This window comes from Oryx dammah, unplaced genomic scaffold, assembly GCF_014754425.2.
Source record: "Oryx dammah isolate SB20612 unplaced genomic scaffold, SCBI_Odam_1.1 HiC_scaffold_20, whole genome shotgun sequence".
NCBI classification, from domain to species: domain Eukaryota; kingdom Metazoa; phylum Chordata; class Mammalia; order Artiodactyla; family Bovidae; genus Oryx; species Oryx dammah.
The window spans coordinates 29,494,040-29,517,751 of NW_024070204.1; the positions used below are offsets into that span (position 1 = coordinate 29,494,040).

Below are 23,712 nucleotides of genomic sequence, written 5' to 3' on the forward strand. Positions count from 1 at the left end.
GTTGTTACTGTTGTTGTTCAGTCCAAGCGGTGTCCAACTCTTTGCGACCCCATGGGCTATAGCCTACCAGGCTCCTCTGTCCATGGGATTTCCCAGGCAAAAACGCTGGAGCAGGTTGCCATCTCCTTCTCCAGGGGATCTTCCCAACCCAGGGATCAAACCAACATCTGCTGCGCCTCCCGCAATGGCTGCTGCTGCTGCTGCTGCTGCTGCTGCTGCTCAGTCGCTTCAGTCGTGACCAACTCTGTGCGACCCCATAGACAGCAACCCACCAGGCTCCCCCGTCCCTGGGATTCTCCAGGCAAGAATAGTGAAGTGGGTTGCCATTTCCTTCTCCAATGGATGAAAGTGAAAAGTAAAAGTGAAGTTGCTCAGTCGTGTCCAACTCCTAGTGACCCCATGGACTGAGGCCTACCAGGTTCCTCTGTCCATGGGATTTTCCAGGCAAGAGTACAGGAGTGGGGTGCCATTGCCTTCTCCGCCTGCGACAGCAGGCAGATTCTTTACCACTAAGTCACCAGGGAAGCCCTAAATACAATGTGCTGAAGCATAAAGTGACAATCCTGGGATTAATGAGAATAGCTTGCAGAAGTTAAACGTAATGGGGAAAAAAATGAAGGAAAATTATTGATCGGGAGTAGTTACATATAACTGTTCAATGTGAAAGTGTTCAACTCATCATGCAAACACCTTTGGAGTGTTCCTGACAACCCAGGGGTGGGGTGTGACACAGATCAAACAAGTCCGTGTGACGCTCACAGCTGAGTGGGGACAACAGACAAAGACCAACAAAGGCAACGGGTGTACACACACATCCCCAAGGAAAGAGGACATGTGCCGTACAGCACCTCGATAAGAACAATTCTCCAGGGAGACTCACCACCGTTTACAACAAAAACGTGAAAAACAATTACAATTACGGACCATTTTAGGATACTGAAAATGATTAAAAGAAAAAAAAAGGGCAACTCAAATTCACTTTGCCTACTTTAAATAAAGAACCTCCGAAGTGTCCTTGATAACATTCCCATTCCACCCCCAAAATCCAAGTATGTCTCTTCTTCAATGAGTAGTAACAGAGACTATCAGGGAAACTGAGAAGACTATTTCCAGGGTATTATTTCATTTATGGGGAGAAGAATAGCAGCAGCATCTGTCTACTTCTGGCTGTTCAGCGCTGACAAATATAATAACCCAAACCAGTTACCTCTTCTCCGGGATAAATGCTGTGCCTGATGCCCGTGCGTCTTGCTTTTGCACTGCATTTGCAGAGTGGGCCGTCATTCATCTGTCAGAAACAGAATGTAATTCGTTTTTATTGGGGAAAAATCCACTCCATGCACGACGATGTCACGGAAACTGTGTGGGTTTTAATGTCATGAGTACCGAAGCTCTGAAAAGGCTGTCAAGGTTTGAAGATTAAACGGATGTTCCAAAACCAATAAAGCTGCAAACTGTCTATATTGTCTGATAAAGGGAAACGCTATGACAACGCTGGCTTCCCGACTTATTTGTGCAGCCGAGCAGAAAATATCAATGTCAGCGCCCTGTTTGCCCCCATCTTCTCCTACTGCTTTCCAGTATGTTCCTGCTATTTCTTCTTTCAGGAAAAATGACTCTTTCACAAAAGAAAAGCCTAGTTTATATTCTGAAGGAACATGTAGAATGCTTTGAAGGTGACCTGCAGATTAAATGTTTTCAAAGAAGAGACCAAAAGGTATCTCAAGCACAAGGAAGAAAATGACTCCTAGAACCAGAAAAACTTCTAGCACTAATCAGGTGACTCTGTGTCTATTTTTTCACCTGAATTCATTTTCCGGCCATGAACTCCACTCACATGATTCAATAAGTGAATAATCCTGGGTGCTTCTTGGATCGAAAGCTGCTGGTTAAGCACTACAGGCGGGGAGGTGGGTGATACCTAGCTCAGGGTCCACATGATCAAGGAACCCGTATTCTAATTTTAGTGTATGTACTGCTGAAGCAAGCAGTAGGAATATTTACGTGGGAGAAATAACACACACACGATATGCTTAGTAATTTCAAAATAAAGGAAAAAACAGGCTTCAAGAAGCCAAAATGTGAAAAGAAGATGGCTATTCTACACGAGGAACCAGGACAAGAGAAAGAAGAGAAAGAAGGAATCCAACGTTATGCTCCAAGAACACGAAAGTGAAAAACTTTAAGTGTTAGCTGCTCAGGCGTGTCTGACTCTCTGTGACCCCATGGACTGTAGCCCACCAGGCTCCTCTGTCCATGGAATTCTCCAGGTAGGAATACTGAAGTGGGTAGCCATTCCCTTCTCCAGGAGATCTTCACCACCCAGAGATTAAACCCAAGTCTCTCATGTTGCAGGCAGATTCTTCACTGTCTGAACCCAGGAACAAGACCCATCTAAACGGAATGGATCACATAAGTGAGTGAGAAGACCAAAAAGGCAGAAATGAGGTCAAAACCTTAAAGGGCCTTAAAAACCAGTTTGTGAGTTTATTCAATATAAATGGTTAATACGAAAGCAAAAAGGAGATCAGAGCATCAGTCTGGAGAATGGAGAAGTGGAGTTCCATTTCTCACTTTTTTGGTATTAATTAAAATATATATATACTGTATATATAAATACCTATATTTTAATTATATTATGAGACATATATATTCTATATACATACACATACACATATTTCTTTAGAGTTCTAGGGATTTATAACTCATTTTGTCAAAAATATCTCAATAAAACTTTGAAAAGAAATATTAAAAAAAACTATAAGTCTCTTTATCCCTTTGAGAAATCTAAAGCTCCAGGTGGTACAAGACAGGAATAATATGGCTACCTAAAAAAAAAAAAAAAAAAAATCACATTAAGATATTATCCAAAATAACAGCTGGCAAGCAGAGATGTGATTGAATTCCCACCAAAGTCACAATAAATTCCTAATGCAGGGCACAATTTGTGATGAAAAAAATGGAAAAATCATTTAGTGCTCACTTATTTCCAGGGAAGCAAATAGACATCTTATATGCCTGTCTTTTACCAGGGTCTGGTCTCCAATACAGATCAGCCCTTTATAAGGCTCAACTGTACAGAGGATACAAAACCAAATACAGTCAACCCAACACTGAGACTATTTGTTTTCTGATACGAGAGCAACAGTCCATTAAAAGACCACACACAAGGTGAGGGGAGTGACTAATGGAGAAAGGATTTTTCTCAGGGGACACATAAATGTTCTAAAATTAAATTGTGATGACTGTACAATTCTGTGAATATACAAAAAAAAAACTGAACTGTACACTTTAATTGTGTAAACTGTATGGTATGTGAATTATAACTTGCTAAAGCTGTTTAAAAAGATCGTATACATGATTAATGTACCAAAGTGAAGATTCCAAAATGTATTAACAATTTGTAAACATTTCTGCTCAATTCTCAGAGACCAAAAAGGGCCACACGGTACATTTCTGTCAGGCATTCTAACTATATTAATTCTATTTTAAAAAAATAGATAGCTGTAATCTAATATGAACCAGGAGAACAATATCAAAATAATGTAGAATGGTATGAATTTATTTACAAAATATAAATTTTAAATGATCTTTTTCTAGGGATATGTTTTATTATGCTTGATAAGTTGACATGTATTAAAGATACTATTTTTGTATGCATTATACATTTGTAAAAATACAATTCTCTTATAAAGATACTATTTTGCATTATGTATTGTGTGTGCATGCTCAGTTGCTCAATAGTGTCTTACTCTTTGCGACCCATGGACTAGAGCCTCCCAGCCTCCTCTGTTCATGGAATTTTCCAGGCAAGAATACTGGAGTGGGTTGCCACTTCCTACTCCAGCAGTATCCCTCCAACCCTGGGATTGAACTCACGTCTCTTGCATCTCCTGCATTGGCAGGCAGATTCTTTACCACTGTTCCACCAGTGTAACTTCATAATAAAACAGTAAGTGAAAATAAAAAATAACTACGTCCAACTATGATGTCACTGGCTTCACAGGTGGTGCAATGGCAAAGAATCCGCCTGCCAATACAGGGACACAACAGATGGGGGTTCAATCCCTGGGTTGAGAAGATCCCCTGGAGGAGGGCATGACAACCCACTCCAGTATTCTTCCCTGGAGAATCCTATGGACAAAGGAGCCTGGTGAGCTACAGTCCACGGGGTCGAAAACAGTCAGACACAACTGAGCACAAACACACATGATATCATTAGCTCAAACATGCTTAATAACAAGGAGAAGTTACAAGGAATTGTGACTTCTACCAACTGTCAAATACAAAGTCTTATAGGGCCTGGGATGTTGTTTACTGTACGGCTACAAGATAACTTCCAGATGAACTGCTTTTAAAAAGAGCTACAAGTGCTCTCTCCCTCATCCTGCCATCCGTCTCCTTCCGTTTACTGCAAGTTTAATGAGGCAGCACCATCATCCTGCTCCCTCACACAGGATTTACAAACATCGTCAAATAGGATTCAAGGAGCACTTGCTCTGGTGCTTACGCTTTGGAGCTGAACGTTGAAGCTGAAAAGAAATAAGCTGTGAAGGATGACGCCTAGCCCTGAGAGTAAAATTCAGTTTCAATACCAGCTACCATGCATCTTCTGAGCCAGCAGTCATAAATGTGATGTGTGGGTGTGCAACCTTCACAGCAAGAGCATAAAAGCCTGCGCACCTGGCCTGGGTCGTTGTACCAAAGTTCATCATGAAGTCGGTCAGGATGGGCCTTTTTACGTTTGATTTCTGCAATGACGTCGAAAACTTCAGAGTCTGAGCTGCTAGAGCAGGTGCTGTCCTCATCGGACTCACATTCGGATTCACTGGAACTCTCTATAGAGGTGAGGGGAAAAAGATGGAGAGAAGCTGAAGCAGTCTCCAAGCTGATTTTACATGAAGATTTTACATGAAGGTTTTACATGAAGATTTACATTTTACATGAAGGTTTTACATGAAGATTTACTTCCAAATGACCAAAACATAAGGACATACGTTTAGAAACCTAAGGACAGCTGTTTATCTTCCAGCAAACACTCCAGTGCCTACTTCACACTAGAACTCTGCCAAGCAACCCCATGAAATCTCATAGAGCCCATGATGCTAAGTCACAGTCTAGAGGGGGAAACAAAGGATCAAAGATTTTTAGAGAAAGACTTGCTGAACAAGACCAGAGAAAATGCAAACCGCCAAAGCTGTCTGAGGTTTCACCTCCTAAAAGGTGCAGTGAATCCACCTTGATCCACTGGGGTTTCCTAGAAGGGGTGCACGTGACCCAGGCACAGGGATGGGAGCAGGGTTAAGCTGATGAGAAGGAAAGGACCATAGAAGGGGCGCTGCAGGCAAAACCATGGAGCAAGACTATGGGTTGACTCTGGTTGGAGCAAAGGCCTCACAGGAAGAAATCCAGAAGTGAGGGGATAAAAGGTCATGAATGCCAGGCTCTGAAGATCAGACTGAATCAGATTCTAAATTTTTTTCTCTTAATAGTAATAATAAGAGACTCTAGTCCTTCAAAGTGACTAGATAAAAACAGACCAAGAATTACTGTAACGAAACGATCCAGTCACAAAAGACAAATATGGTGTGCCTCTACTTATATGAGGTACCTAGAGTAGTCAGATTCATAGAGACAGAAAGTAGAAGGGTGGCTGCCAGAGGCAAAGGGAGACAGGAATGGGGAGCTGGTCTTTAATCTGGATAGAGTTTCCAGTTTAGCAAGATGAACAGAGTTCCAAAGGTTGTTTACACAATATGAATGCACGTAACACATTACAGAGCCATACATTCAAAAATGGCTAAGTGGTATATCTTATGTGTATTATGCACATGTTATTTGTATTTTACTACAATCAAAAAAGAAAAAACAAAAAGACCTCGAACTTGGAGTGATCCTATAAGAGATTAATGCAGAACAGCGTAGTAAGAAGGAGCCCTTACACTGTTGTATTTTCAAGTGTACTAGGTGAGATGGGTACTGTCATTCCTCTTTTAAGGCAAGAAAATTGAGATACAGAGAAATCACATCACTTGCCTGAGATCACATTTCCAGTGGTGGAACAAGGATTCAAACCCACGCCAGCTGGTTCTGTCATGCTTTTCCCCACCATGGACACTGCCTCTCAGCGAGGGAGACATAACAAAGGTGGGCAGATCAGAGGCAGATAACACGCAGGAAAAGGCACACTGAACATCTCCTCTGCATACAGCGTTGTGTTAGGGGCTAAGGACACAACGTGATGAGAAGCACTGATCTCAGCATCTCCTTGGAGTCTCAGAATATGTATGTGAAAAGATGTAAGAAATTGATGGAAACTTTGTGAATAGAGAGAGAGCTTCAAACAGAGCTGGACTCTGGCTGGAGTTTCCACACCCTGGCAGTGGAGAGAGCCACAGGAGATGCCTGCCCATTAGATCACAAGGCACGGGAACAGGCTCCTGCTTTTGACAGGAGGCTGGACTGTGGTCCCTTCTGATTTTAAGACAGAAGGAGTCTACGGGGACACAGTGGCCAGCATGCCTTGAAAATGAGATCTCTTATGTATTCTACTGAATATAACTAAGGGAAAAGAAAATCGAAAAGAAGAAAGTTACATTGCTATGTATTTGCTGACTGGAATTAAGGAAAATAAAATGGACATTAGGAAATTTTACTATGGGACTCTCAAGGACACATCCCAAAAGTCTGGTATTAAACAATAAAAAAAGAGCACAGGATCTTGGTCTAGTAACTTCTGACTCACCTAAATCTTCATCTAGCTTCGTCTTGGGAGGCTCCCATGGGGGTCTAGCAGCTTTGGCCTTCTCTTGCCTGCTCCCCAACTCTTCCTCAAATTTGTCATATAAGTCACGGAGCCTACTTGTTCCAACTACAGTAGAATCTCCCTTTGAAAAATAAAGGATCAATATTAGGAACTATATTAATAATAGTCATACCAAAGAGACTTAAGAACTCACTGATAACCAAAGATTTTAACAGCAAGATATCATTTTTCAACCCTCAATTTAACAAATATTTTAAACACAAAATGCCCGGAGTGCTGGCAATGATGCTCTGAATTGCACACACATTTATGGCTGACACAGTCCTCAGGTAAATGCACTTTGCCAACCCTTAGAAACGTTAGAAATCTTCATCTATGCCCTTTTGATACAACAACCAAAAAATCATAAATCCCTCAGAATTCATGACACCTGATATCCTCCTAGAGAACATATACCCCTCCCCTATTGAAATTCACTAATGGTGTGTATTCCACATTAACCCAGTGACCCACAAACCACACACGCACCCCATAAACACAGGGACACACACACTCTTTACAAACACAGGGTTCTGCAATACATTCCTGGAGGAAGTTCCTCACTTTCCCTTACTCTCCTCCCAGGTTGAAAATCACTTTAAATGTACATTTGACATTTTCAAAATGCACCTTTCCAACATAAAATGAATATTCAATCATGAAATCTGCAGTTATTCCCAAAAGAGGGTGCCTGCTTTCCTCTGCCCCACCTCATTACTGATACTGGTGATGCCGGGGTGGCTCTGACAGTTAGGCCCTCTCTGCACCAGCGGTGCACAAACAGAAGCCAATGTTGGCCTTCTGGTTTATCTGCCTTCCTTCGACACTGGAGTTTTAACACACCCACAAGAAAGGTGAGGAAAAGCAAATGCTCTGCTGTTTAAATGCTCTGAGCCTCAGTGCCTTCAACATTATTTCAAGAATAATGATACCCTCGGGGAGCCATTCTCCCCTTCCCCCGTGCTCACAGAACTGGGATTCCCTTCAGGTTTGGGGCAGAGAACTCGGCCACAGGTGTCTCTGTCCTATGCCACAGATGTCTCTGTCCTAATCCCTGGAAAATGAACATGCCACCTTTCAGTGCAGAAAGAACTCTGCAGACGCGATTAAGGCTACAGAATTTGAGGTGGGATTATCTGGGCAGACCCAACTGAATATGAGTCTTTAAAAGTGGAGAGGCTCTCACAACAGCAGTCTGAGGTGCAATAGAAGAAGAGGCAAGAGATCTTTAAAGCACAAGAGGGACTCAACCCACGCTGCTGGCTCTGAAGATGAAGGAAGGGGTCCATGGGCCAAGGAATGCACATGGGCTCCAGAAGCTGGGAACAGCCTGCCAGACAGCAAGCAGACAAGGGCCTCCAACCCACAGCCATAAGGAACTGAACTCAGCCAACAACCTGAATGAGCAAGAAAACAGGTTGTCTCCAGAAAGGAGAGCAGTCCTGCAGTACCTCGATTTAGCCAGTGAGACCCAAGTTTGACTTCCGATCTACAGAACTGTGAGCTAATAAATGTGCGGTATTTTAAGCCATGAATGAAGTCTGTGGAGATGGATTATGGCAGAGATGGAAAATTAATCCATTAAACACAATTCTGGATGAAGGGATGGAAGAAGAGATCCCCGGGCACCCTGGGCTCCACCCAGTACTGCCCTCTGCATCTGTGTCTGGGCAGAGGTGTGTACGGACACGATGCCTGGGGCTCCCATGGGCATCCTACAACCGTGGTGGATCCTCCAGAAGACAGCGATACCCACCTACGGCCCTGCCATCACTAAGGCACTAAATACACACCAGCTACCACCTCCCTCCAGATGGTTTGTCGAGGAAAACAAACCCAGCAAGCTTAAACCACGATCAGTTAAGTATTCTCATTTACAACAACATTCTGCAGTAACAGATGCCTTCTTTCCAGGGATGTTTTAAGAATTCAGGGAGGTAATCTGAGACACATAGAGCTGTTTCACCAACACAGCTCCATGTATGAGCTTCTCCCTGCCTATGTCACCTGAACTATGACTTAAAACCCTGCTTTTCTTTATCAAGTAAAATATCATGCCAACAAGAGAGACCTCTCAAACCTTTTTGCCAGAGACGACAGTCTCCTCTCAAGCTCACCATAGGTAAGGGCCCAGTCCAAGTTGAAGCTGTTTTTACAAAATTCCAAACAACAGAATGTTCTCTTATCTACCCCACCCAGTAAATCTAACATCTCCAGGCTCTTCTGTCCTAAATCTGTATGTATCCCTTCCTTCACTCATTCATTTCATCAGTGAACATGACTGTATGTCCATCCTATGGCAAATACACTTAACTTAATGGGGATGGAGGCATAGTGCCTGTTAGGGGAGAGAGAGAGAAAAAAAAAAAAAGGCAGGGGGAGAGTGATGGAAAATAAAATGGAGATGGAAGAAAGAGGAGAAGAGCACAGAGAGGTTGTGGGGCCCCCAAGGCAATGAGGCACAGCTGCTGAGCCCCAGGAGCCCCATTGTGAGCAGCACACGTGCTGACTCTCCTGAGAACCCATCCAAGGTGACGACACCACGATTCCACAAAACCAGCAACCAGCACGGGAAATCTGCTATGGGTACCTTTGGTCACGGGCAGACTTGCAAAGAGACAAACTCAATTTTCCCTTGTTTCTCATTTTGAGGGAAACACACACACACATACAGATGTATACCACAGAAGGCATAACATAGCTATGAGTGAGAGCTTACAAGACCACCAGCATCAAGACTAGCAGTGGCATCAAAAATCAGAATGAAGAGATCCTTTCATACACCTACGGCACTCTTGTCTTTTGGAAAGCAGCTTTTGTCTACAGCAGTGGTTCTCAACCAGGGGGAGGGGCATTCTCTCACTCCCCACGGGACACTGGGCAACGTCAGAAGACAGCCTCGGTTATCACAGCCACGAGGATGCTACTGGCATCCAGTGCACAGAACCCAGAGATGCTGCTCAACATCGACCATGCACCAGGCAGGCCCCGCCACAGGGAACTATCCAGCCCAAGACGCCAACAGCGCCAAGCTTGAGGAGCTCTGCTGCTGCTGCTGCTGCTAAGGCGCTTCAGTCGTGTCCGCCTCTGTGCGACCCCACAGACGGCAGCCCACCAGGCTCCGCCATCCCTGGGATTCTCCAGGCAAGAACACTGGAGTGGGCTGCCACTGCCTTCTCCATGAGGAGCTCTGGTCCATAGCTTCTCTCCAACCACAGACCTACCACCTGATCCATGGGGTCACTGGAGTAGTAGTTTTCTGAGTGGGTGCAGCGAATCCAGACGGGCTTAAGGAGTTCTTCCTCCTCCTCCTCGTTTTTGTCAGGCAGCGCCTCCTCTGGCTCCTTTTCCTTGATTGAAGTATAACTCTTCTCTTTGCCAGAGCCCTGGATGTCACTCCATCTGTCTTTTTCTTCCTCCCAGCGAGCTCTCTTCTTCTCCCTGCTTGGGGAGCGACTTCAAAAGGGGGCAAAGGGAGGCTATTAAAAATGTTCTTTCCTTGTAAAACTTTTCTATTTCACCTGTTTAGTTCATTTGTCACCTAAAAGAAAAATGTCATGCCAAACCACCATATTCATGTGTATGAAAAACCAGTGACCCCCTGACACCGGTCTGCTGACATCAGAATCACCTGAAGTTGTTTGTTTAAAAATACAAATTCCCAGGCCCTACCCCAGATCTACTTACTGATTCACAGTCTCCGGGGCTGGGGCCCAAGATTCTATATTTTTAATAATCTCCCCAGGTGATTCTGGTGTGCATACGGCAGGTTCAGGAGCAACCGGCAAACCATAACTCCTAGAATAGAAAGATCTCTGGGCAATATGTGGACATCTCCATCTACAGACAATCTGGCATTGAGCACACTAATTATGAATTCTCCACATCTTGCTTTGCCAAGAGAAAAAAAAAAGTCTTCATGAAACATGATCTCCACTTAGCCATAAATTTAGCCTGAGGACCAAAATCCAAGAGTGAACCAGTTATACCATCCCTCACCATTTCTCTGGAAGCCCCTACTTGGGTATTACTGCTTAATGAACCACCAATTCGCCTAATTCTGATCCCCACAATTACTAATAGTAACTCAATTAAAAAGGAAAAAAGCAATTCTATCTCCTTGAATCGCTGGAGCATGAAATTTGCAAAGGCTCAGCGTATTGATGTGCTTGGAGGGAAAAACCCATAGGATAGATTTTTAAATTAAGCCCAGGACATTTCAGTGGAACCCTACAGACTTGGAGAATCCAGCAAAGGAGAGAGACTGCGATGTGGTGCCAGCTCGGCAGCACTACTAACAAAGTCACTCTTACCCAAGAAAGTTTACATCTGGGTCAAAGTCACAAGTAAGTTTCTCCATCAACTCTATCACTCATTTCTAATTTTACAGCAGGGAAAATCTAAGTGTAGGGTGTGTATACAACAGGGGGAAAACAGTGAGTGATTAGGATTATATATATTACTTATTGATGCAACTTCTAAATATTACAGTGTACATCAAGAGGTTTGTTACCAGAAAAAAATATTTACTGTGAAGTAAAATGTATATATGTTCACTGAAGAAAAATAAAACAAAAATCACCTGTAACACCACTCAGAGATAACAATTATATTTCACAAATATGTTAGAAGATATAGATATATAAACATCCAAGTTTCTAAAAACAGGAACTCCGTAGCCCATTTTCCTCAACAAAGTGGTAAACCAGGAACATCATTCTACTTCAATACATCTACATCTGAACCATTTTTAATAACGCATATCATTCTTTTATATGTATATACCATAATCTGACAAATCTGATCACTGTCGTTTAGGATATTGCCTTTCTTCCCCCACTGTAAACAATGCTACTGTAGATACACTTGTGTTCTTTGCAGACTTATCATATTATTTCACACACAGAGTGTGCACTTTTTTAAAGGCTTTTCTACAGTTAAGAATTACCAGTTTAGATTACCATCAAAACCGTATGTGATTTCCCATTTCCACACATCCTGTCAACAGGATTGTTTTTAATCTTTTCTATCCTTACAAAGACAGCATCTCACTTAATTTGTCACTACTGAAATAACATGTTTCACATTCACTTCTTTTATTAATATGAACATGAGTCAATACATCATGGCAATATTTTTAAAATTAGGATTACAGTCTTTTGACGGTTTTTTATTTAAATTATCACCCATCTTCTGTCATATCTAATGTAACCTTTTTCAATTTATTTTCCTTTTAATTCTATTTATAGCTACACTGGAGAAGGCAATGGCAACCCACTCCAGTACTCTTGCCTGGAAAATCCCATGGACGGAGAAGCCTGGTAGGCTGCAGTCCATGGGGTCACGAAGAGTGGGATATGACTGAGCGACGTCACTTTCACTTCTCACTTTCATGCATTGGAAAAGAAAATGGCAACCCACTCCAGTGTTCTTGCCTGGAGAATCCCAGGGACGGGGCGCCTGTTGGGCTGCTGTCTCTGGGGTCACACAGAGTCGGACATGACTGAGGCAACTTAGCAGCAGCAGCAGCAGAGCTGCATACAATCTTTATATGGCCAAAGGCAAAGATTGTTTTTGTTTCTATTTCCAGTCTTAGTGTTATGGCTAATGTTATGGCTAGTGTTATGGGTAATCCTTTCCCATAGCAAGGTTAAATAAATATTTTATATTTTTCAGCTACATTTAACATTAATTTTTTTTTTTTACTCTATCTGTCCAAGATCTAAGGCAGAAATCTGAACTCAATTTCTTTTCCATACAGTTTGCACTGTTTCCATATCAGTTTCTCCTCTGATTTGAAAAAACAACTTTATCATAGATGTAAACCTTTATATATACTTGAATGTTGTTCCAAATTGGTCTCATTGACCTATTTATACCCATACCAAACTATGCATTATTTTTCTTCATTATACTCACTTCTATTCCCAAGAAAAATTTGAGTCCCAGTAAAATTCTAAAAACAGTACCTCAACTGAACTTACATTAAAATTATAGATTTTTTGGAAGGCAGATATACTCACCACTATACCACCGCTAAAAACTACAAATATTTTGGAAGAACACTGGTATGTTTTTAACTCTATCTTCCACTCCCACTACAGGAATTTAACATGCCCTCCATTCATTTACATCACCTTCCTTGTCATCTACTACACTTAATAGCTTCCTATTGATCAATACATTTTTAAGTTTATTAAGAAATTTAACTTTTATTCATTTAAATTTTCTATTTATACTTTCTATTAGTAAGTAGGTATTCCTGGTATTGAGGGAAGGCTCTTAATTATGATATGTTTATTGTGTAACTGTCAACTTCAGTGAGTTAATTCTAACATTTTTAACTGATTCTCTTGAACTGTCCTGGTAATATCATTAGCTAATAATGGCAAATCCTGGCTCCCTGTGGAGTGGTTTTATTTGTTTTTGTTTGTGGTCCTTCCTGAGAGCCTGACACTCTTATAAGCACTCTGATACACTTAGTCCTGACAAGAATCCTGAAGCAGATATAAACATCCCCTAGACAGGAAACAGAATTAGAAATTATATCACTTGCCCACTCTCACAGCTAGTAAGTAATAGTTAAATGCTAACATGATTATTTGACACAGACATTTTGACATGTACTAAAAATCCCACCAAATGTTTTATTATTATTACCATCGAGAAACACAGGCAGAAGACATCCTTACTCCTTCCACTTTAGGCAGGTGTCGTAAATAATGGATGATCAGGGTTGTCTATTGTGAACAACAGTTAGTATTCTTTTTCTCTTCTCTTCTTTTTTTTTTTAACACTTTGAGAGGGACATTTCAAAATAGGAGTAAAACATCATTTTAGGTAGATGTCTCAGGCATTTCAAATTTCAAAATCCGAACTCAAAATTGTTGTTTAATTACAAACTATGATAACTTTTCCTGCTTTACAGTATTTACATCTATAACTTTTATTTTCTTATCTACTGCATGAGTTAGAACTCAAAGAATCCAAGTCTCTGCCTTCTCCACAAATTACTGGGTATTGGAGAAAAAACAACTAAACCAAGAGATTCCCAGCACACCACATTAAAATCCAACCTCAGGTGGGCCCTCAACGAGTTCCACAGACGCAGTTATCTTAGCTTTATTCCTATCCTTATCTCCTCCTCTTCCTCAGGCCCTTTCTCACTGAACAGACTCTTCCTAGCTGACCTCATCTAATTCATGGCATTTAGCATTTCTAGCTAAGATCTCTTTTCTGATCCTTATACTTTCTTTTTTTTTTTTTTTACTTTTGTGTCCCACTAGGTACCACACAATTCCACCGAGCTGTCTCACAGACACAAATTCCACTTGCCCAAAATTGAACTCATTCTTTAGTGTTTCTTAAGTGTTTCCAGCCCTCCAACGGGAGCATCAGCTCTCAAGTGATGACCAAGTCCTACTGACTCTCCCACATCGATCTCCCTCAATTACCTCCAACTTCCCCCATCGTCATTGCCACAATGGGTCGGTCTAGCCACAGTCGTTTCTTTCCTGGATTACTAACAAAAGCCTAAACTCATTTCCCAACCTCCAGGTTTGACCCTCTGAGACCACTTCTCCAATGCAGGCTTCACACCTGCTCTTTCTCTCCCCCTACCATTTGCCTTCCCTTAGGCATTCCTATCCATACTCCAGGGAATCAGTACATTGCCAACTTCTCTATGACTACCCGAGGCTGAGTTACTAACTACTGTGTTCCGGAAGCAGTATGTATCTGCTCTATCAAAAGCACTGCTCACAGCACGTAACTTTCTTATTCCTGGAAAGCAGGGACTCTTGTTAAAGACTATCATCGTACCGTACAATACCTGGGACACACAAGAATACAATGTTTGTCATTTGCTTGTTAAGATATACATCAGGTGACAGTGGTAGGAAACAGGGTGTCCTTGTCTTTTTTTCTAACATGTATGGGAAGGCCTATAACGTTTCAACATTAAATTTGGCTCTTCTCAGATGGTATCAATCATGTTCATCACAAGATAATGTTCTCTATCAAGTTACAGAAATCTGCTTATACTTCTACTTTACCAGTTCCTACTCATAATTGAATGCAACTTTAAATAGCCAATAGGCAAGTACTGAGATAACTCTAGAGATTCTGACACAAAGAATTACAGTTATAGATCTCCTAATACTAACCTATCTAACCATGCAAACTTGGAATAAACCCTCAACTATTATAATACACACCTAAAAACAACCTGCTCATTTACTAATCACTATTTTCATATCCATATTCATAAAAGAAATTGTTTTGTGGTTTTCTTTTCATTGATAGTTTTGCCATTTGGATTTTCCTGATACCACAGCATGAGCTGAGCTTTCCTTCCATCTTCTTCAGTGTTCTAAAAACAGTTTCAAACTTTTTTGGAAGTGACACAAAGTCAACTTTTTCCCATAGTTATTGGCCTATTAAAATTTTCTGCTGTAAGTGTAAGGTTTATAATTTTTGTTTTCATAGAAACAACCAATCACATCCAAGTTTTTTAATTTCTCAAATAAAACATCAGTACTTATACCAACACACTATAATTTTTAAGTCCCCTTCATTCCTATAATAATATATTCTTTCTTATACCTAATGGATATGTGCTTTTCTTTTCTTGATTTGCCACTTTTTAAATTGTACGGCCTTTGAAAGAAATCTTACATTTATTGACAAATATCATTATGGCATTATAGTTCTGTTTTCTATTTTATTAATTTATTTTACCTTCAATACCTTTTTCTGCTTCTTTAGAGTCAAGTGATTAGATGAAAATTATATATATATAGTTACCATGTGTTTGGCACTACTGGGCCAAGTGCTAAGAGTTTCATGTGCGTTATCTCAATGATCCCTCATCACCCAATAAGGCAAATCTAACTGTCCTTATTTTAGACAAAGAAACTGAGGCTTAAAAAAGTTCCTTTGCCCAATAACAAAGTTGGGAAAATGAATAATTGACCCAAAATCTGTCAGATTATCGAGAATACTATTCTTAATTACCATTTATTTAAGGCATAAATTTTTAGCTCTTGATACAGAATTGGTTACATCCTATAAATTTTTATTTGCAACAATTTCAATGTCATATTTCCAAATAAGGTATTAATGTAGTTTTTCTTTTTTTTTTTCTGAAACAAGTAAACTTAAGAGCGTAATTATGAATTTTCAAGGTCTTTAAAAAAAAAACAAACCTTGAACTACTATATATAGAGTTTTACAGCAACTGAGGACACAAAGTGGCTAATTTGGGAGACTTATCAAGATTTTCCTTGTGCATCCTATATACATCTTGAAATAAAAGGTTTTTCAGTAACTGGCTACTTTAGCTTTTCATAGTGTTCTTTGGACAGACACTCAGGCTATTCTGAAGACCTGGATGATACCCTGCAAAAGCACAAAATCTGAATTTCAGGAGATGATCCTATGACTTCTTCCAGTGTCAACTCCTTGCTTACCTTCCAGATCTCTTATACTCTTTTTTGTAGGACCTTTCCAGAGATGGTGATCTTCGGCTGTCCCGGTGCCTGTGTCTCTCCCGTTCCCGCTCTCTTAAAGGAATTAATACACAGAGCTGTTTTCAACAGAAAGACTCAAAAACACCATCTCTTTCACTGAATTCATCTAAATAAATGGACCTCACCTCACCTAAGTATTTTGCAGCACTATTCACTATGGGACATTTTTATTCACCCTTCATTTATTAGAGGTTAAAGGAGCATTTCACTTTACGCAAGTTAACTACCTTAGACATTTTTTGCTGTTTTCTTTTTAAAAAAAAAAGAAGTCATACTTAATAGTAAGCAACAAAGGGAATTTTATCATAATCTTCTCTTGAGACTTTCCAACCAGCCAAACGTTCTATAGGGAAAACTTCAAAGGATTCAACTGCCTATTGATTTCTGGAACACTCATAATTTCATCCAACAAATAATTTTTATAAAGCTGGAATTTAGTAATAATGAGAGTAATAACTTATGAGCCTAATCAATAAGTACAATGAGATCTGAAACAAAAACTGGAATCCCAGTGTGTTTACATCAGAAATAAATCTAAAGGAAATAAATACTAGGTCTTAGAGTGGGGCAAAAAAATGCTATATTAGCCTGAGTCCAGCAAGAAGATTACAAAAATGTCTAAACTCAAAAATAGCCACACACCCCCTTCCCGCCACCACTTCTACTGCAGGGGCACAGATTAGATCCCTGGTAGGGGAACTAAAATCCCATATGCCTGTCACATGGCATGGACAAAAAAGAAATAATAATCCCCCACTTATAGCCAAATAGAAGAAATGTAAAGAAATGTAAACTGAAATCAAAACTTACAAAATTAATAAGAGATCTTAGATATTAACACAAAAATTGTCTTTCCACTTAAAAATCACCCCTTCATCAAGAAACACTTCTTTAAATAACACTTTTAACATATACTTAAGGTTCAGGTACACACCAGCTGTCCAAAGTAAAGTAGCCAGTGCTTGGGATTCCACATTCTTTATCTGACACACTTCTAAAATGCCTAAGATCCCCCACAGCTTACTTTTAGACAGCAAACCCCACGTAGTGAGTGGTATCACATGACAATATAATGTAATTTGTGATGGCATGGCAAAAAAAAAAAACATGCCTCTATTTCCAAATAAAAACTCTATTTAAAGGATATTCCTAATTTTTCATTTGTTTTTGTAACACCTAGGGGATAGGATTTTGCATTCAAGAGTGGCACCTCTCATGATGACCGCTACCTCTAGTGGCTATGAACTGAAAAGACCAGTATAAATCACTGTAATACTATATGATGAACCCATTTAAAGCAAGAAAAACAATGCTTCAGTTATTTTTCCAAAAATTCTTCCCAGTTCGGGACCATGAAGATATTCCTTAGATACATAATACTAGCTCTCCAATGGCTCAACACGATACCCAACAGGACAGGTATGGGGTTACTGTGCTGTAACACTGCTCAAGTGTGGGAAGCCACTGCCCTGCTCCTTACAGGCCGCCCCTGCAGCTCTTCCTTTTCCCATTCACTGGAGGAACTTGCATCTTTCACAACAGCAAATGCATGCATCTACTTCTTCACAAACCTTCTCTGGAAATAGTCTGCCCTGAAACAATCTTGTAATCACTATTCACCCAGATTTCGGAGGAGGAGAAGAAGAAAAGGAAAAATGAAATTTGAAAAAGCATGGATGCACTTACCCCAAGAAGCCAGGGCAGAAGCAGCAAGAGGACAGACTAAAGAATTTGCATAAACTTCATCTAATCTAACGCACAACTTTGTGAACGTCTGGTTTTCTCCAGGGTACTTTCGGAAGTTATATACCAGCACTTCACAGGCTCCATGTTTGGTTCACAGAAGCATTCTATATAAGACAAAGGACTGACATTCTACTAAGACCCCCAGAGGGAACTGATTTTACTGCGGCTGTGACATTAAGGCCGCTCCAGAGCAAACACCCCAAGTACAACATCATAAAACAACTCCAGGGTAAATAAAGGCCATGTAGAAAGATGAGCTAATTGCCTAAGATCCCCCACAGTAAAGGGGTTGTGATTTAGGCTAATGGGGATGAAGGGTCATTTTTTCAGCATTTGATTTCACTTAGTGACAGGGATCCTCAGTTTACAGGACATCTGTGTTTCTTCAAGCTTAAGCCTGGATGGGCGAACTCAGGAATTTACAGCAGAACCCTAAAAACCACAGTACTCTCAAACAGAAAAAAAAAAAAGTCATCTAGAATGTTGAAGTTTGCAGCAAAATGTTTCCCCAAAGACAGATTTATTAACAATCACTTTAAGTCTGAAGAAAACTATCAAACTCTTTTGAGTTTAGATTTTCACAATAAAGTTGTAAAATAAAACCCTCACAGGCCTCTGCCAACTAATCCATCACCAAGTTAAGAACAAAACTGACAAGGAACAGTAAGTCATACTGAAATGGCTTTTCAAAGTCTACCAACTCTAGTCAGCTTTAACCCATCAGAATCAGTCACCTCTGCAGGAAACATGTCACTTCTGCCTTCGACTAGGCATCAGGGAGAAGCAATGGTGCATTTTCTTTCCAAACCTTCCAAGGCCTGGAGGGCTTCCTTCCAAACCTTTAGGACTGAGAACGACTGTTACCATTTACTGGCAAAATGTTCGGTCAGAATCAAACACACAGCCATGAGAACAACAAGGAAACCAAGAAGCACATTAATTCCATAGGAGTCAAGACTCACTCTCTGCAAATCCAAGTAACACGGTTACCTGGTTTGGGGACCTCAAACTTTTCAGCACAGAAGTTCCACAAGACAATGAAAGTGAGTGAACACACCACAGCAGCCAGAAAGAGAAGCACCATTACCAGCCTGACAAGTGGAAAACCAAAAATCTTCATTGATACAAATAGTTCACTGAAGGTACAAATAAATATTAGTAGAATGGATATGTGCACATTTTAATTTTTCCATCTAAACCAATGGTTCTTAGGTTTAGGGTAACAGACTCATACAATCTCTTAAGAATCTGCTGTAAGCCACTGATTTACTTATAGAAAAAAATATATAGACATAAAATTTTACATATAACTTCAGAGAATTTCTAGACACCCATCAATGAATGTCTGCTGGAAACCTTATTTCCTTGTAAATATAGATTTTTGGCCTTTTGGGTGGGGAAAAAAAGAAATTTAATCTGGAGTGGATTAGTATGTTCTAAATGCAATTTTATTTAGTATGCATACATTTCAAGGCAACAAAATCAAATTAGAAGCTATTTTGAAAACTGTAACTTTGATAATGTATATCTAATATTATTTCATTTTATAAAGAAACAGAACAAGAAAGCAAAAACAGAAGAGAAACTTCCATTTATCCTAAAAATCAGGAAGCACGTTCAGCTTGTTAACTAGTTGGATTCCTGACTGATAACAGCGGCCTGCAGACCACCAATTCCAAAAGAACCCACAGTGCAATAACCTGACAAGATGGTCATACTGAACATAATTAAATACAACATCCACACAAACAACTACAAGATCTTTTATTGATCATCATTAAAATGCCAGCTGTACTCTGTATAGTAATTGGCTTACATTCATTGAAATGAACCCGTGTTGCTAATTTGGGGATGCTTTTCAAAGTGGCTTTCTCCTGAGGTCAACTTCTTTCCTCATCAGTTGTCTCTCCCTCTTTAGTAAAACAGCCCTTTCCTTTTATAAGCCGAAATGCACGGCTGGACCTTTTTGGTCTGGTTTGCTGAGCCGCAGAAATGACCTGTGTCAGGATCTCCACAACTCTCTAAAAAACCACAGGTGTGCTTTACCTGCTCCGCTCGTAGCTCCGGTGGCGGGAGGGCGTGCGCCCTCGCTCGTGATCGGACCTGTAGCGACTGTCCTGCCTTCTCCGGTCGGGGCTCCTGCCTCGCTCCCGCCGCTCCAGGGACCGATGCCGCTCGCCCCTCCCGTGACTGTGGTCCCGGTGCCTGTGGTCGTCGTAGTGCTTTAGCCTTTCTGGGGACCGCCTCTCACTGGGAGCCTTGGGGAGCGGGTACGGAGGGAGGTGCCTGAAGTGAGGGCTACTGCTGTTACTTGCACTGGGCGGGAAGGAACTGGGGCTGTTCTGGAAGCTACTGAAGTTGGGAGGTGGGAAGCTGTGGTGCGAGTACCCCGGCGGGTACTGGTAATTGACCTGCTGCGGAACGACGGGAGGCGGCGGCGGATGCGGCAGGGAAGGCGGCGGCATCATGAAGGGGAAGGCGCCTTGGCCCGGGGGCGCTCCAGGGACTGGGGGGTTATTGGGGCAGGGTAGCGGAGGCGGCATGGGAGGGAAACAGGGGGGCACGGGGAAGGGGGGTCTCATCTGGTGGCTGGGGAAAGGGGGCCGGATCGGGCAGGGAGGTAGGGGGCCTTGCGCGGAAGGAGGCATGGGTGGAGGGAAGGGTACAAAGTCTGGTCTTGGAGGCAGAAAATTGGGCGCCGGAGAGTTGGAGAAGGTGGTGGAAGGGGCGCTGGGGGGTTCGTATTGGTATTGCACAGGAGGCTGCTGAGGGTGAAGCAGTCTCAGATTTTGGGGCCTGAAGGCTGGTGCGGAGGGTCTGGCTCCATGTCCCCCTCGCCCTCGGGGACACCTGGGTCCTCCTGGGTGGAACGACATTCTGTGACTTTGGTGGAGGAAAGAAAAAGAGAAGAGAAAAACTCACTATGTAAACAGCTTTCACCAATACCTGACCACCCCTTAGGCTGCTGGAATATTCCACCCATCTAATACTGAGTTCTCTGTACTATCTGAAACTCCTCAGGGCCAATAAACTCTTCCCAGGTCTCAGCCACTCAGCCAAAGCCATGGTCAGTCCCTGGACCCTGTCGCTTCCTAAAGAGGCTTCACTTCCAGCATGACGAGGTCACATCCCAGTGTTCAACCATCTGCTGTGGTGTACTTCTTCAAGTTCCCCCCAACCTTGACCTCACTATGTCATCCTGTCCACACACAGCATGTCTCTACACATACACTGGGCATCATCCTGCCACACCTTTCTCCCTACTCAGCACAGACTCACTAATTCAACTCAACACGTCCTAAAAGGAATCAATAACCTTGCCCTCCAAGAGAATCCCACCTGCTCCTTTTTCAGTGTTTCCTATCTCAATGCATGCATGAATGCTAAGTCCCTTGAGTCGTGTCAAACCCTTTGTGACCCTCTGGAATGTGGCCACCAGGCTCCTCTGTCCGTGGGATTTTTCCAGGCAACAATACTGTGGTGGGTTTCCATGCCCTCCTTCAGGGGATCATCCCAACCCGTGTTTCTCGTGTCTCCTGCACTGGCAGGCAGGTTCCTTACCACTTGCGCCACCTGAGAAGCCCCTTCCTGTCTCAATAGATGAGACCATTCATTGGTCTTCAAGTCATACGGCAGGGAATTACCTGACAACTTCTCCTCCCTTAACCCTTCTAGTTAAAAATTTATGCTCAAACGCCTGTATCATTTCAGCCTCATAGATACTGGAGTCCATCCATTCCACACCATGCTCTCCTGCCTCGCTACTACAGCAATACCCTTGCAGGCCTTTCTACAACCAATGTCACCAGCCCCAGGGTACCCTGCTCTCACACGCTCTGTGGTTCTTTTTGGCAGGTCCTATAATGATTACAGGTCACCAGCTCATTACCTCATTTCACCTTTGATGTCTGCCTGACCTCAGAACTGCTAGTTCCATCAGGGCAGGGCTCCAGGATGGCTCCTTAACCGCTCTGGTCTGGGTCCCAGCCATGGATACGGCCTATGTTAACACACACCCTCCTCCTCACAGATCTAAACCCTCCCCACCCCAGATGGCCAGTGTTTGCTCCTCCCTGGTCACCCAAAACGATTGCCATTACTATCAGACCACTCACCATGCACTGCCTTGCATCGTGACGTACTATTTGAATATGTCACATTTTCCACAGAGAATATAAACTCTAGAGAACAGAGAGAACAAATAGATATAAAAATGTTTCCCAAACTGCTCATGCTGGAAAATATTTCTGTGATTATCTTAACACTGATTTTGCATGCTCCAATGCAGATAGCATATTAATAAAAAGAAGAGCATGCTGAACTGAATTAATGTTCACAACTAATTTTTAAGATGTCCTAAGTACTTTGCCAACAAGGGTCCATCTAGTCAAAGCTGTGGTTTTTCCAGTAGTCATGCAGGGATGTGAGAGCTGGACTACAAAGAAAGCTGAGTGCTGAAGAACTGATTATTTTGAACTGCGGTGTTGGAGAAGACTCGAGAATCCCTTGGACTGCAAGGAGATCCAACCAGTCCTAAAGGAAATCAGTCCTGAATATTCACTGGAAGTACTGATGCTGAAGCCAAAACTCCAATACTTTAGACACCTGATGCGAAGAACTAACTCATGGGAAAATGCCCTGATGCTGGGAAAGATTGAAGACGGGAGGAGAAGGGATGACAGAGGATGAGATGGTTGGATGGCATCATCGACTCGATGGACATGAGTTTGAGCAAGCTCTAGGAGTTGGCGATGGACAAAGAAGCCTGGTCCATGGGGTCGCAAAGAGTCGGGAACGACTGAGCAACTGAACTGAACTGAAGTACTTATCTCTCTGATTCAAACAACCAGTACCTTAAAAGACTGGAAACTTAGGCATGCTGCTGCTGCTGCTGCTAAGTAGCTTCAGTCATGTTCAACTCTGTGCAACCCCAGAGACGGCAGCCCACCAGGCTCCTCCGTCCATGGGATTTGCCAGGCAAGAGTACTGGAGTGGGTTGCCATTGCCTTCTCCGAAACTTAGGCATATTCCATCTCTAATCAGCTAAAAGACCAGGGAGGGAAAAATCATTTCTGCTCTCCCACTCCACATTCGTTCGCCCTCAGTGAGACTAGCATTTAGATTCAAACTTAACTATAATCTGGTCAACATAACAGTTTTCTTTGATTCTCATTCTCAGTCCTCCCGATTGAAGAATGTTATGAAGAGGAACAGCATTCCAAATATTGCGCTTCAGCAAAATGTTTTAAAAACCCAAACAAACATTAACTGCAGAAAGTTTCCATTTAGAAGCATCTTCCTAAAGTCTTTCTAAACAAAAGTTTTACCAACAGGCTTAAGGCAGATTTTCAAATAGCTCATGAAAATAGTTTCAGATTATTTAGCCTTATCAATCACTGTACACACCAAATAATATCTCATTAATGATTACCAAGGGAACATTTCATGCAAAGATGGGCACAATAAAGGACAGAAATGGTATGGACCTAACAGAAGCAGAAGAGATTAAGAAGAGGTGGCAAGAATACACAGAAGAACTATACAAGAAAGATCTTCATGACCCATATAACCATGATGGTGTGACACTCACCTAGAGCCAGACATCCTGGAATATGAAGTCAAATGGGCCTT

At 41.8% G+C, this 23,712-nt stretch overlaps 1 protein-coding gene across 4 annotated transcripts in view; it reads right to left on the minus strand.

Annotated features, from left to right (window-relative positions):
- Positions 1-23,712, minus strand: part of DROSHA (drosha ribonuclease III) — a 120,100-nt gene that overhangs the window by 92,901 nt on the left and 3,487 nt on the right. For 2 of the 4 annotated variants that reach the window (XM_040262274.1, XM_040262276.1), the window contains exons 2-8: positions 22,197-22,262; positions 20,128-20,964; positions 16,276-16,368; positions 10,030-10,261; positions 6,746-6,887; positions 4,684-4,838; positions 1,208-1,288 (exon numbers count right to left, since the gene is read on the minus strand). In XM_040262274.1, the coding sequence (XP_040118208.1) occupies positions 1,208-1,288; positions 4,684-4,838; positions 6,746-6,887; positions 10,030-10,261; positions 16,276-16,368; positions 20,128-20,964; positions 22,197-22,213 (1,557 nt within the window). In that variant the 5' untranslated portion in view covers positions 22,214-22,262. Of the gene's footprint in view, positions 1-1,207; positions 1,289-4,683; positions 4,839-6,745; positions 6,888-10,029; positions 10,262-10,492; positions 10,604-16,275; positions 16,369-20,127; positions 20,965-22,196; positions 22,263-23,712 lie in introns of all 4 variants that reach the window. The other 2 variants (XM_040262277.1, XM_040262275.1) reach the window with 2 other exon arrangements.